This window comes from Coturnix japonica, chromosome 3 (genome assembly GCF_001577835.2).
Source record: "Coturnix japonica isolate 7356 chromosome 3, Coturnix japonica 2.1, whole genome shotgun sequence".
In the NCBI taxonomy this organism is placed as follows: domain Eukaryota; kingdom Metazoa; phylum Chordata; class Aves; order Galliformes; family Phasianidae; genus Coturnix; species Coturnix japonica.
In genome coordinates this window covers 26,186,399-26,201,411 of record NC_029518.1, presented here as the reverse complement: position 1 = coordinate 26,201,411, position 15,013 = coordinate 26,186,399, and the positions used below count along the sequence as shown (strand labels likewise).

At 38.6% G+C, this 15,013-nt stretch overlaps 1 protein-coding gene across 1 annotated transcript; it reads right to left on the bottom strand.

Annotated features, from left to right (window-relative positions):
* Window positions 1-3,599: 3,599 nt before the first annotated feature.
* LOC107311218 (potassium channel subfamily K member 5-like) lies at window positions 3,600-12,998 on the bottom strand. Its single transcript, XM_015857558.1, has 5 exons — window positions 12,987-12,998; window positions 12,066-12,210; window positions 10,478-10,644; window positions 9,396-9,564; window positions 3,600-8,655 (listed from the first exon to the last, which is right to left on the bottom strand). Exons 1-5 carry the CDS (start codon window positions 12,996-12,998, stop codon window positions 7,835-7,837), a joined length of 1,314 nt encoding a protein of 437 aa, XP_015713044.1. The 3' UTR covers window positions 3,600-7,834.
* Window positions 12,999-15,013: the final 2,015 nt, after the last annotated feature.

The following is a 15,013-nucleotide window of genomic DNA, read 5'->3' as shown; positions in this document are numbered from 1 at the left end:
AGTCTAGCCTGGTATTTCACATTAATTTAAAGACAGAAAATGTTCATTTTCTGAAGAAATACAGCACAGAAGAAAGAATCTTAAAGCCCGGCTTGCCTTCCTTGAGCCCTCTTTATAAGCCTTTATTCCTTTCAACTAAGCCAACCATTTTCTATCTTTTATTAAAAAGTGACAGCCACAAAACCTGTCAAAGAGGGCAGTGCCCCTCCCTCGACTGTCCAAGGCATGCTGCTTACTCTTGCTCCTGTGTTCATTTCCTATTTTAATCAGCAATTAAAAAGCATACCAATTAACTTACTATTTTTCCTTCCTTTCCAGTCGGGCCAGAGATGGGATTGGCAAAATTCCCAGGCTCAGAGGAATAGAAAATATCAAGAGGTTGTCTGTGGCTCAAGTCTTGATTTGTTCCTTTACTTTTCTCTAACTGCCAGTGTACCACAGATAAGAAGCAAATATGAAGGCTGCCAGGAAAGGACAACACAGCTTTGTGAATAAACTCTTATCCTCCAGCTTCAGACACTTGCGGTTTCTACTGCAACCTGAGCGTGCAGGATGAATTCCACATTCAAGGATGCACATATATTTAAGTTATGCCCAGCAACCAGGAGTATGTAGAAACAAGTGCTCCTCTGCACTCAGTTTATTTTGATCAGCGCAAGCAGGGCCCAACCCACAAATAAGCACACAAAAGGATTTTTGTCTCTGATCTTAACGGCATTAGGAATTAATTATGATACTTCCTTATACACCCAGAAACTTAACTAGATGATAAACAGAAATGTGATCAGTGAGCGCCCTAAACCATAAGTCCATAAAACAGTGCAAAGCTGTTGACAGCCTTTGAAAAGGATTTTTGTTCTCAGAGCAGGACCATATTCATTCACATTGTGTGGTCATTCTCCTTACAATCAAAAGGCATCTCATGGTGCCACACATCACTGTCCCATTCAAATAAAATTAAAAGTGCGTGAAAGTATTTAAGTACCTTCTTCCCCTCTCCTGAAAAAATAATGCATAGATCTAATTTGAAAACACACGTGCTTCTGTTTAATGTATTTAGGGAAGCATCCAAAAGAATTTTCCTAAAGTTCATTGTGGTATGGGGTAAAATTTCACATTGGCTTTAGATATGTTTTAAGCCTTTCACTCCAATTTCAGAGTTCACATATTCAGAGTTTTTGTTCTGGTATCTCTAGTATCATTCCCAGTTCTACCCTAGTTTGAATGAAAGGTGGATAAGGCATAATTTCCACAGTTTTCTTCATGCAGAATACAACATAACCAGGAAAAATGCAAGGAGTGAGTTGTCACCATCTTTTCTGTGCTTTCCAACGAGCAACTATGACATACAATAGGGAACTACACTACTTGAATTTGGTTTGGTATCAACTCATAGAACCCCTGCTTTGACATTTGTGTTCCCACAAAACATCATCCCCCTACCAATTCACACCCTAACAGTCTGGTTTTCTTGGGAACTGGGGCAAAAATCATGGCAATCAAGATTGCTAACACATTCCTGACCCCTAGCCTGCAGCACATGCTGTGTTGGCTGCACTGTAGCAGAAGGTATTTACCAATGTGAAAGGCAAAAGCAATCCTTTAGCAAGCCCTAAGTATCTCATGCTGTATAAGACCAATAAGTAATAAACACAACTGAGCAGAAGGCTAAACAAGGCACGGATCTACCAAGCAAGACTGAGCGCTTGCTTCAGCATGTCCACGAGGGGTGCTGGGAAGAGGCAGGAATCCTCCTCACCATCACTTACATATAACAGGGCAGCCTGCAAATTGACCATGCGGGTGAGATGTGCGCTACAGAAGGGCTGGGTTTGCTTCCTCCCACCTATCCATTGCTCCCTTTTGCTCCTCAGGAATGGAGGAACAAAAGAAGAAGATAAATAAAGAGGAAATATAGCCAGGGCCCACTGCAAAGCCAGGCAGGGTATGAGGAGGAGGCCTGCAGCCTGCTTTTTGGTCAAAAGCATATTCTGGGATTTTTCTTGAAAGAGAAAGAAGCCAAATTCTAATGAACACAGTGTTCTACCCATGCCATTATTCCTAGATAATATGATATTAATAACCTTACCAGGGAAAGCTTGAAGCTAAAGTTTAAAAACAAACACACAGAAAACTCTATGCTGAAAGGCACAAAGTGTAAAACATAAACATAAGGCAACTCTTCCAGATCAAGCTGTAGGGCAAGAGCCCTCCTCTGCCTTTCAGATCTTTGCATAATAGTCAAGAGAGATCTAACAGGCTCTTCTGAATTTTCATCCAGCTTCAGGAAATTGTACTAAAGAGGCTGAGGTAGCATTCTCTTGTGTAAAAAAGCCCTAACCAGCAGCTCTCTGGCTGCTATGTCACTGTCTTCACATTCCAGAATTAAAGGCATGAGTTCTGAATTTCCATGAACTAAAGGTTGCTGGTATCACGTTGCACCAGACATTATAAAGACTTATGATATGTGTTCAAATTCAATTATTTTTTTCTAAGTGTCAGCTGGTCTGTGATCATATCTATTAAGCTATTACATTCAGAGGAACCCGCAGCCAGCCATGGACTGTAAGAACAGGCACATAACAGATACAGGTTTATCCTGTTTTCCTACTTCTCACTACCCTATCTCCTTGAAATTACTAACTCTCTACTAAAATACCAAGTGTTGTCTGTGAGCTCTAGCCTGCTCCAATCTGATAGAAATGTTATCAAGTACATATCAGACTATGTTATGTCCTACCGTGGGCATCACGAGAGAATCCCCACCTCTTTCTCTTTGGTTGTTACAGGCATCATCCACCAGCCTGGCTCCTCTTCTTTCTCTGCTATTTCTTCTCCGCTGAGTGAGCTCTTCTGGGGGTAGGGGGAAAATGCAAAGGTTGGCTATCCTTACTCAAATCACAACAGCATCCACCTTTCCCTCCTGCGCTTGTGCATCTCCCAGCTTTCCTAGCTCATGTCTCACTCCTTTTACCCAGTTGCCCAAAAGCTAATGTTCAGTCTTTACTCCCTCAGGCTGAGGCTGGCCCAGTTTCTGCAGGTATCTCCATCTCTATCTTGTGTATCACTGAGTCACATTTTGCGACATATTAAGGCAAAAGGTTACCTGTTTTCTAACGCATTTTAAGGCAATTGCTGCAGCTGAAACAACGTCAATACCTCCAGGCCTGCAGAATACAAAGTTACTAGAATCCTCATGAAAATTTATTAACTGCCACTGAAATGTTTCAATGGCTCTGGGATGAGACACAGACAGCAGTCACTCCTACTTTATCATAGCACTGATCAATGCAAACACCTCCTGTCTCAGTATACCTTCTGTGAAAATAAACAGCCTTGTGAAAAACAGTGCCATAGAAAAAACTTTCTGACCTACTTCAATAGTTGCCCCAAACGCTTGTTGTATTATATTCTGCTGAACTGTATCTGTATCAAATTGCAGACTAGATGCTGCTGAACAGGATACCAATATTCCTTGCTTTAATGGCTCCTTGCACCTTCAAGCTCTTTGAAACAGCACCAGTTTTATCTGCGAGGTGCGTTACAAACACAGAAGAAACTTCATTTCTTGACGTCCATTCATGCCATGTCACAGAAGGTAAATGTTAAAATTTTTATTGCAAAATATTAAAATAAATTACATTTTAAAAGACTTAGCAAATATTTACATACAGTGTGATTCCAGTGACAATCAGCAACAAAGAACAGACAGGCATATTATGGAGTGATAAAGAAAAAAAACTGTACAAACTTCAAAAGCCATATGAAAGACAAGCTTATACTTTTTAAAACATAAATCCATCACAAGTGGAACGAATCTCACGAGGCACAAAAATTACAAGTCCACAACAGAATTCTTGGTTTTCTGTTCATGTCAATTGACTTGTATATTGCTTTTTGCTCTCCTCATCAGCAATGCTTGTCTGTTTCTACTTTACTCTCTCAGTTCAACTGGAGAAAAACCATCTCACAATATACAACTGTGTCACCACGGATCTGTTACCAATCTATGGTTTTATTTCTGTATGTTTTCTGAAATCCATTGCCAGCAACAGATTCAAAAAGCATTAGTTCAGAAAAAGAAGTATCACACCACTTCTGGTATTTCCTTAGCAATGTCGTACCAGTGTCATCAGATATGTCAGATCGCCTGTCGTGAGATTTGTATCTGAAAAAGCCACCCTTTTGCTAAAAAAACAGGCTTCAATAGCATAGGACAAAAGCAAGAAATGTCACAATGATGTCACGAGGGATGAAGTCACCTGGTCTATAATATTAAAAAGGGCCTTTGTAGGAATGAACTTTTGTTGTCATGTTTCCAGATTTTATTCATTTATTAACAAATTGGCTTATCTTGGTGAAATTAGCAAGTTACTGTTGTGGAAGTAGACTCATACCTCACAACTGAAGGTACAGTCTACTTATAGGAAATAATCAGAAATAAGAGATTTCACTTCTATTCCTTTCATTTTCTATACTGTTAAGTATTTTCGTTTTTAAATAAACTCCTCTTTTCAGTAAGAGATCTGCCTCACCTATAAAAAGTAATTATATCGCATTAAGAGATCAGCTAACATCACCAGTTAGTCAAATGAAATCTTATGTGGCATCCAAAGAAAATGCTTCCAGATCGACCAGATAAATAAAATAACTACAAAACTATATGAAATAGCACTGGGGAGTTCATTCAGATTAACCAGAGGCACTTGGGAGGCTGAACAGCTCAAAATCCAGCCCGGATATTCCTCTACATCACTTTTCTCAAGACATGGAAGACAGGCAGACAAAAAGCTGTCTGGCATAGCACTTCGGTACTTCTGAGATGGCACCACTATTTTAAAAACCCTGTTTTTTTTGAGAGAACCAGCATGAAAGCTGCGTGCCGAACAAAACCCTCCAAAACACTGAAAATCATCAGGGCTTAACAAGACCAATTGTGTTGGCCGGTGAAAAACAACTTGCTTTTCTCCCAGTAGCAGGACTGCATTAAGGCACGTGATGGGATGTCTAGAAAACAGTTTTGTGAGGTGTGATCGCATTTCCCCAAAAAGGGGGAATTTTGTTCTTTTAAAATAAATTTAAACCATTACTTTAAATCCCACTATATATACATACTTACAGCCTATGCTGACTACACTGGGAAAGGCCAAAGAGCCACATCTAACTTGATAATACAAAACAGATACCAGCCATTCTCAGCTCTGGCACACAAGTGCAGCACTTTGCAACAGAGAATGGAGAGTCTGTGTTCCAGTGTGCAACATCCCTCCTAATCAGAGCCCAGCCAAAGATCTGGGTTGTATTATTTCTGTATTAAACAGAAATTTATTCACTTACTTTTTTGAAATGAAGATCAAACCTTGACTACGCACTTCCATTTCACATAATTCCAGCAAGCTTCTTTTCTCCTTATTGTCGTGAGCTTCCTAATTGTTGCTAATACTTCAACCTTTGCATCAGTAATGGAAGACAAGTTGGATAACAAAAAAACCATACGGAGTGCTTTCTCATTTTCTCAAAAAAAAAGAAAGAAAGAAAAAAAGCTAGATTTGCCACTGCACCAGGTATGCCTTCTTACCTAACATGTCTGACAGCTATAAGGTGCAGCTGTCAACCACGCTCCTTCAGATATAAAAGACGTTGAAGGAGGGCTTGGAGTCATTTAAAAACAATGCAGAGGTGTGTATATGGTGGGGGAGTCAATTAGAATTAAATCAGAATCTTCTTTATAGCACAAGTCAAATTCATCCAGCCACCCCTGCTCCAAATGGCAATAACATAATACAGTTGGACTTGAAATTACAATCACCCTTTACCAATCAAATACACATTAACAACTGACTCCAATTACACCATTTCCACATTTTTGTCAGCAAGACAGTTCACTTTCTATTTGAGAAATCTCATACATGGAAGATTCTGAAAAGAAAAGAATAAAGACAGTCCCTTGTTTCACAGTCACGACTTCTAAACTTCTTGTCAACAGGATATCCAGAGTGCCAGTTTCCAAAGGAACGGCCGGCAATTTAAGCTGCAGCCAGTGTCTGCAGTTAATAGAAAGTCTAGTAATTAAAGATTAGCACTGCAAGATTCCATAAGCTCTTCTTACAAAGCTAGCAAGTCTGCCAGCATTACACCAAAAATGAGAATGAGACAACCTTTTACTGTTCACTGAACTTTGAAAACTTTAGGACATACAGCAATGACATAAATACAGTGAAACTATATAAAACAACAGAACTTGACATATTAAGGTTCAAAGGCCTTGGCTATGTTCTGTTCCAAGTACATCAGACATAACCATAATAAGCTCTTTTTGCCAGCATGTAATCAAGAACAACGTTTGTGAGAGCTGACAGGGTTAATGCATGGTACAGGAAAAAAAAAAAAAAAAACAAAAAAAACCCAACAAAATATGGTATAATTTTCGTTGTAGCCAAAATAATTTGGGCTTAAACATTATTAAAAGAGATAACTCCTTCTCAATTAGAAGCCCATTTCAACCCAAATAATTTCAGGAGTTTAGAGCCAAGGTCCCTTTTAAAAAAAAGTGACTTAGGTCCTTAAATCACTTGATCGTATCACAGTTTTGCACAAGATTTGACATCGTTCACCCTTCTTGAAAGTAGGATAGAATAACCATTGCATATGCACGTAGGTCAAGCTTCAAAACAAATCAAATAAGCAAATTATAATCAACTGTTTCAAAAATCATCTCTCATTCAAGTCTAGTCTGAAGTACCAAGGCTTGGAGGAACATCAAATAACAATACTGACTAACACACTGCACAGGTCAGCAGTAGTGCTACAGGTCTATTCTGACAGGCATTAGGGCATTTGGAGAATATCCATGTCTCCAAAGGCAATTTTTTACCCTCAGATGAACAGCATCACTAAAACTTCAACTGCACATAGATACTGTATAAAGTTCATTCAAGTATTTCCTCTAAGAAATGGACAGTGGAAGGACACTTTCAACATTAAGAAGTTGCATCCTGTTTGTGCTCCTACATGCTTTGATCAGTAGGTCCTCCAGTCCCCTTACTCTTCAACAGTTCTGGGGCTGAGTTGCAGTTTAGCAGCTCAACCAGTAAGCTTCATCCCAGATATTTCTTCCTTGTTAGAGAGCTCCTTCTCAATCCATTCCATGGAATTTTAAATATTAATATTTTATTCACAAAATTACAATTCATTATAATTTGGCAAGCACAAACATATTCTAGACAGATGTTTTAAAGCTTCCTCCTCAGTCTGCCAGCACACCTCAGCTCAGATCTGTTTGTCTTTAGTGTTCCATTTAAAGTTTCTCATCAAGAACCACTTGTGGTTTCACCATTTTTTGTGGTAACAATGAGTAGCTTTTTTAAAAAGCAAACCTCTTGCTTCCATTCCTGATCAAAATGTTACTTAAATCCCGGTTTTCAGAGGTGAAGGGCTAGTGGAGTAACCGAACACATTTGATGCCTGAAACAATCTCTTTGCAACTGTATAGTTACACTCCCAAACTAATTCCTCAATGAAATGCACAAATGCAGAGCAGGTCCAGTGTATTAACTAGTCTTTTTTTTCTATCTACTTTGTTTGAGAACCATAAAATTCCAAGGAGTAGGACTCCTAACTCAACTGGTATTTTACAAGTCTTTTCAGATAAACATAGTGAATGGGCTCAGAAACCAACTTAAGATAGGGAAAAGGACACTGGAGGTTATTAGTTTGGGACTTGCTTTTGCTTTCAAAGAGATAGGAGAAGCTGCAAAAACATGCTTTTCTCCTTGCTCTGTTAATTTCTTCAATATGCATTGATCATTTTCAGAAAACTACTACCAAGCTCACTTCACGTTGCAGCCTTCACATTGCTTACTGTATTATACTCATTCATCAGTTGTTCATAAGGCACAGAAAGTTCTAGCTCATTGTTGGTAAAGGTAGACTCATCAGACGATGGGAATTTTACTAAGTTTTTTGCAGTTTCAGGTTCCTCTACAGTATTATCATCCATAGAGGATTTTGAAGTTTCCTCATCATCTGAGATATCTTCCTCTTCATCATCATCCTCATTTACAAATGTTATATTGGCATTCTCAAATATTAAGGGTCGATAGTCTCTGGAATCCCACACTTCACCTTCTTCTTCACTTATCCTGTCTAGTTGGTTTACAAACATGTTTCCTTCAATAGGACTGTCTCCAACACGTTTATCATGCAGATGTCTCAAAACATGACCATTCTGAATGTCCAGGGAAGACTCATCATACTCAAATGACTCTGACTTTGTGTAAGTCACCTGAGCATCTTTAATGGCATTCTGCATATTTTGTTTAGTATTTTCTACTTTAATCATCTTGTCATTGTTTGTCTTCAGGGCCTTCTTTCCAATTTGCTTAATAAGATCATTGTAAGTCTCTTCCTTTTTTGAAAGAAAGCTGAAAATGTTCACATCCTTTGAGGTACCCATTTGAAGAGGTTTTTTAGACCGAGGATGGTTGTCAAATGACTCTTTTCTTTTTTTTCTCCGTTTCTTGATTGCTTTGTGGACTTCTACAAACATACTGACTTTCCAGTTGACAAAGAGTGAAAGCCAAGCTAGTCCCAGATAGATCCATAACTCCACAAAGTATCTGTAAAGGGCATGATAGTTTGCATCTGGATTTACACCTACAAAGAATTAGAAAACAAGAACATAAGAAGTGGATTTGCAGCCAAGTTATTAGCCCAAGAAATACTCCATTCCACTCTAGCAGAATCTAGTTCTTAAAACACTGCTTTGAGAGGTGGTAAGCAGGGATCTGAAACCCTCTGACAAAGTTGATCCTAGTTCTTCCACTTTTTAGCTGCACGTATTCTGACCACTGGTATATAATGTCAAATGGCAGCACACACTTCACGTTTGGAAAATTTTAAGCATTCCCCCAGACTTTAAAATACAGATATAGGCACTTTGCTCGAGAAAAGGATTAGTCTCAGAATTCCGCTTCGCAAGGACCATCTCCAAATCCCAAGACAGTGCAGCAGACAGGTTTTAAGAGGTAGACATAATATGTTCAGTATTTCCTCTTTGTCTAGTTCTAGACAGCTGCCCAGAAATTATCACTTAACACTGATGTGCCCTTTTAAAGGTGCTTAACTGCTGCAGTAGATAGAAAAGCTCCATGCCTGAAATAAGAATATAGGAAAGCTGAAAGAACTACAAATTCCAGAGCCTGGCTCCAGACTAAGTCCAATAAAGGCCTTATGTATCTAAACCAAGATGGAAGAGCCAACTGGAGCATTACTTAATTCTTATTGAATCTTTTTCAGAAGAAAGTGTTCTGAAAAGCTTTGTAGAATTTGAGTTTAGAAGCAGAATTGCCAAAGTGTGCATGCAGTGAAACAATACATGAAATATAGTTACTTACCAGCAACAAAATCTCCGAATCCTATGGTGGTGATAGTAATAAACGAGTAATAGAGACCTTCAATGTAATCCCATCCTTCAGTCACCATAAAGACAAAAGGAGGAATAACCAGATGGACCAAGACACCCCAAACGATGAAAATAGCTGTGCATGTAATTTGTGCTTTCCTCTGTAAAGAAAGAAGGAAAAGTCATGGAAATAAATCTAATTTACCATTCATGGCATTGAGCATCATACGACAGTACCAGCCACTTCAGATTTTGTGCTAAAAGTTTGTAAGTTGTCACTAAAGGTCACTGACTGCTGTAAACACAACTATGTCCGACAACAGTGCATACAGAAGATCAGAACTCTTTGTGCTGCTTGTCTCCTATTTACACTTTCTACCATGTGCCACTCATTTAACCTCTGCAGAAAGCCTGCTTCACAAAGCTGGGTACACACACTGATTTCACCACCATACTTAGTTCTTTCTCAAGTGCTAAACCTAGAAAATTCTAGCTGTTTCTGAAACTAAGGCCTAAACTAATCCCACCCTCTTCTGGAAGCTCAATCTTTGCATTCCCTCTCATTTCTGTGCAGTTATTAGAAATGAGATAAAACTCAACCAACATGGAAAAAAAGAAACAAAAAGACTGTAATTGAGGAAAAAAAAAAGTTTTCCAGCTGGTTCACTGCAGAATAGTAAAATGCTCATGCTAGCATAAAAACTAAAGGCAGAAGAAGCAAAGCAGGTCATCTTATTTCCATGCTACAGGAGCTTGTATGGAATGCTTGTGAAATAAAAGCCTCACCTACATCAATTCTATAGGTTTCTCATGTAGGGAGACACACGTCTTCATAGAAGTTATATTTTTATTTAGTATTAAATGTTTCTGCAAAATATCATTTGCTAAAAGTTCTGGCAGAGTTAACATATAGGATCTATCCCTCCTCAATTATTTTTACACAACAACATTTGGGCAATTCATATTTGTAACGGTGTCTGTTTATTAACACAAGAACAGGTAAATTAAGAAGTGTAAGCTCAATCTGTGCATCAAAAATAAACAGCAGGAAGATAAACAAGCAGAGGATCTTACCAGGCTTACTCCTCTTTTTGTCAGAAACTGGCCTAGCCTCTTGGCACGTCCTCCAAAGAACTTCCCCAGAGCACTGATCCACGTCAAGCACAGAGGAACTCCAAAGAGCCCATAAAATATGCAAAAGAGACGCCCAGAGGGTGTCTTTGGAGAAACATTTCCATAACCTGAAAGAGATAAGTATGTTCATGGTCTGTTCTTGTTGCAGAGAATTCAGGGCAATTCTACCTATACATTAAACAACACTGCGTGGGCTTCTGCTGTATCAGATGCTCCTTACTTCATCATCTCTAAGAATATTAGTCTACTCCAGCTGCTGATTTTCTGAATTTGGATGCCTTCCAACATTACTCCAGAAAATGTGTATTCCATTAAAGCAGGCTGAGAGAAGTACTACACTTTAAGTGCTCCCTGGATAGCATGCATCTTTTTCTTGACAACATGAGATAAACATGAGAAAAAAAGCTCATCCCAAAACCTCTGAAAAGATTTCCCAACCTTAAGCAGCACTTAAGGTTGAGTTTTAATCAACATTATGAAATAAAATTGCCTCTGAAGTAAGCTTTCATGTGAAAGATCCATTCTGCACATTCACAGTGTGGCTTGGTGCGTTCCCAAGGTAAGGGCCTGAATTTAGTGAGAGGTGTGTTGTGATGCTGCAAAGTAGTTTGGTTGAATTTTGTTCAATCTCAGGCTTTAAAATCAGGAACCTAGTTTATGAACTTCTGCCACAATTTTCTTGTTTAGGCGTGTTCCTGACTTCAGCTTTGTGCTATAAGTTAAGTCATAAGCTGGGTATTGAGAGCTTCAAGTACAACAGTGCTATATACGACCTTACAGCCTAGTAATAAGACTTCCATTTACATGAACTTCCAGACTTCTCTCTCTAGTTCAACCTCCAGACTTATCTCTTTGGTTAATTTGCATGCCTGGATTTTTATTTTTATTTTTATTATTATTTTTATTATTATTATTATTTTAACACTTTAACACTGCAGGTGCAGGCAGGCTGTAGCAGTAACAGTAACTTCTAACAAAAAAAAACCAAATTCCGTAGAAGCAGATGATTTTCAGCTCTAAACATCTGTATGTAAAATGCAAAGGATTTTATATCCACAAGACATACACCTTGTTCCTTGCTTCCTTTAAAAGGTGGGTTAAAAACAAGTCTAGATTGTTTTGAAAGCCAAGAATACTGCTAATTCAGTAGCATATAAAGATTCATGTGAGCAACGAGACAGTCGTGCAAAAAATCTCAAATGCATGTGCTTTAAATTAATAGAAAGTTTTATAAAGATTTTGTTTAGGGATTTTATGATTTGTTAATTTAGGCATATGAATGAATGGAACTGGAATGACACTAGTCAAGTCAACAGCTCTTGAATCTTGATTATTAGAGACTACTCATGGGTACAGGAAAAGCATAAGTGCCAAAAGCCGTTTTTCCTCTACAAACCTGCCTATGAACACATGAACTTTATGCACCTCCAGCCATATCAAGTTTATTCAGAGACTAACTTGACACATAAATGGAAGAGTATGAACACACTGGAGCATAAGGAAAAGAGTTAGGAAAGTTGATACTTACCGATTGTAGTGATTACAGTAGCAGCAAAGATCACAGCATTAGGCCAGTTCCAGTTGTTGAAGGTGTTGTTCCCAGTGATAGCAACTCCCTGATCAGCAGCATTTGATACAACCTGAAAAACAATAAGCAACTCTTTACAGTCATTCTGTCATTCATACAGTCATTCATCGGGAAATCCTGGCAGCCTGAAACAGAAACTTCCCCTGTCCCTCAGAGGTATTTTCCCTTCATTTATACTCGAAGAATGATCACATCCGTTTGCTTTTTTTTTTTTTTTTAAAGGCCTGCCTAGTAAATTCACTAACTATAATTTTATGGAATATTAAAAATTAGCTTCAGATAGCAAGTTGTAATACTCTGACATTTAAATAGGGGCTTTAATTAGAGATTAGTTCTAATCTAACTCAAATGGATCTCTTCCAAAAACTCAACAATCTTCCAGACTGATCTAACATTTAACATTTTGCATAATCCTTGAATTTGGTTTAATATTTGAGACATCTTCATGCTATCCTTTTCAAAACTGATACCTAAGTCCCATGAGACTTGAGGAACAAGAACACCTGCTGTCTTTGGCAAAGTCAGACCATCTATAAGTCAACATAAAACTGCATTTTTCGGTGAAGAAAGACAAATTAACACTTTTCCAAAGTATTTCATGCAAGAGAACTCATTGAATTCAGCCCTTTTTTCATCTCATCTTTGTATCTGCAAAGCATTTGTTTACAATGTTTTGGGGAAGAAAGTGATTTTATTGGCATTTTCAGAGATTTAGCAAGGGTGGTTTTCCAACATGCATTCAGGTCTTCAGGTGCTGAAAAATTATTAACTGTCTTGGCCCTTTGTAAAAAGGGACTTGGAAGATGTAGCCTCCCTTGGCTTTCTAGGACTGGACTACACAAAATGCTCTAATACAAGGACCTGACGATTCATTACGGTAAGTCAAAGCTTACATAAAAATCTCACATCTTTCAGATTTAGGCATTCTAGCTCCCTGAACTGAGAACATCAGTTTACCATGCTCGCTTGAAAAATCCCAGGTTATTTATCTTTCCTCTACCATGTTGTGCTGCTGTTAAAGCCCTCCCAAGGTTGTTCTGCTTTCTTCCCTTCAGTGTAAACTGCGGTGGCCAAACCAGTACTAAGGCTACATCCACATACAGAGAGGTAAAAGAGCTCACACAGCTGATTTGGAATATTATTCCACTTCTCATCTCTTGTCCTTGGTATGCATTGAACACAGAAACTTTCTTAAGCTAAATTCCTTTTAACGTAACAGGCGAGATTTACCTTAGACTGGTAAGAACTTATACAGGTATGTACAAACAGCCTTTCCTTTATTTGCCCTTTACTTCCTTCCTACTTGATTAAGATCTAATCTTGGATCCAGAAGAGACTCAACACAAAGTTCAATTGCTACTAGAAACATACACAAGTTAACACAGGTTTTAATTATTCTTGAGACTTATTACATTTCACCACCCTTCCACTGTAATAAAAATGCTCTCGAAGTGAACATACTGTACGTATACAAGATGCAAACAATTTAATTAAAAATGCACTTTCAGCATACAAGCTATTAAAGAAGATAAAAGGATGAGCACTGAAAGCGAATGAAGGTACAGAATTAGGCCTTTCTGCTGGGAAATTGAAGGTGTATGTAAGACTGCAGTCTTTCCATAGCCAGCAGGCTCTGGACAGAAAAGGCTGTAGAGAGAATTCTCACTAATGAAGTCATTCGTCATAAGAAAGTAGTGCTGAAGAAACAGCCCTAAAACAGACTTGTCTGAGAGCAGAAAAAGCGAGCCACCCTCTTCCAAAAATATACGCGTCAGTTATTAGAGATCACAAGAGTTCAGCTAGCAGAGACCAAAGTAGCTTCATCAGTTCCTGTGGTTTGCAAACAAATTACCTGAAAGTCTACATAAACATTGAAAAGACCTGATAGACCTCTCACCCCTTAAAAGAAGCCTCGACTTCTTCCACTGTCCAGCAGAACCCCACAATACATTAAATCAAACACAATTTCTCCAGTTTTTTTCCATGCTATTAGCTCACTTGGATTTTATTATTATTTTCTCACAGAGCAACTGATCTCATAAGAGACACACTGAGGTATCTGTTTCCATTGTCACTGGGCCATTATCTCATTGCGTTACTCCACCTTCAGATCATGAGCTCAGTTTCCCACTACGCATGTACAGCTACTTTAAGATTTGCCAGCTCAAGGGGGAAAGCTGCTGGAATTATTAGCTGCCCTTCACATTAAGCCTGCAAGCATTCTGGGGCAGAAATAGCCAGCTACCTGAGCTGTATAAACACTTAACATTTTTACAGACTCTAATGATCAAGCCTACTCAAGATTTACCAGGGATCACTAGGACTACTTTGTTAAATCTCCTATATCTTGAACAAAGGAGTTTACCTGAGATATTCTGGGAACATGCCATTTGCATCCCCTCCATGCAAGTAACAATATGACCGAAAAGTTCTCAGAAACAACTTTAAAATAGAGAGAAGCCTTGACCCCAAATATATGGATATGTTCCTAACTTTCTAGGAACATATTTTTAGCTGTACTTCTCTGTTTGCTACTTGGGGGTAAGCCCAGAACAATGGCAAGGTCTTCCCAAACTGAGAAGATCCCATACTAAGATACTTCTTCAAATAGCTTTTTTCCCACTGGCCTGCGTCGAAGTTTGCTAGAGAAAGCCTACAGGTTTTGCACTTTAAGTAGGCATCACTTCATATTTGGAGTGAAATTCAAGGCAGTGTATAAAAGGTTGCCTGGATCCAAAAAGATAAGCAATAGGAAAACAGAGGACTACTGAGGTACTTGTGGTCAGATGAATTAAAGGCTATAAGAACTTGAGCAATTGATCCTGCCCCATAGACATCTTACTATGTACAAAAAGAAGAGCCAGATGCGGTTCAGTGCCAAGTCTCCT

Coding starts and splice junctions, on each gene's coding strand:
- LOC107311218 (XM_015857558.1), bottom strand. Junction 10,645..12,065: donor TACTGTAATCACTACAATCG/GTAAGTATCAAC, acceptor TATCTCTTTCAG/GTTATGGAAATGTTTCTCCA. Junction 8,656..9,395: donor ATTCGGAGATTTTGTTGCTG/GTAAGTAACTAT, acceptor AATTCTTTGTAG/GTGTAAATCCAGATGCAAAC.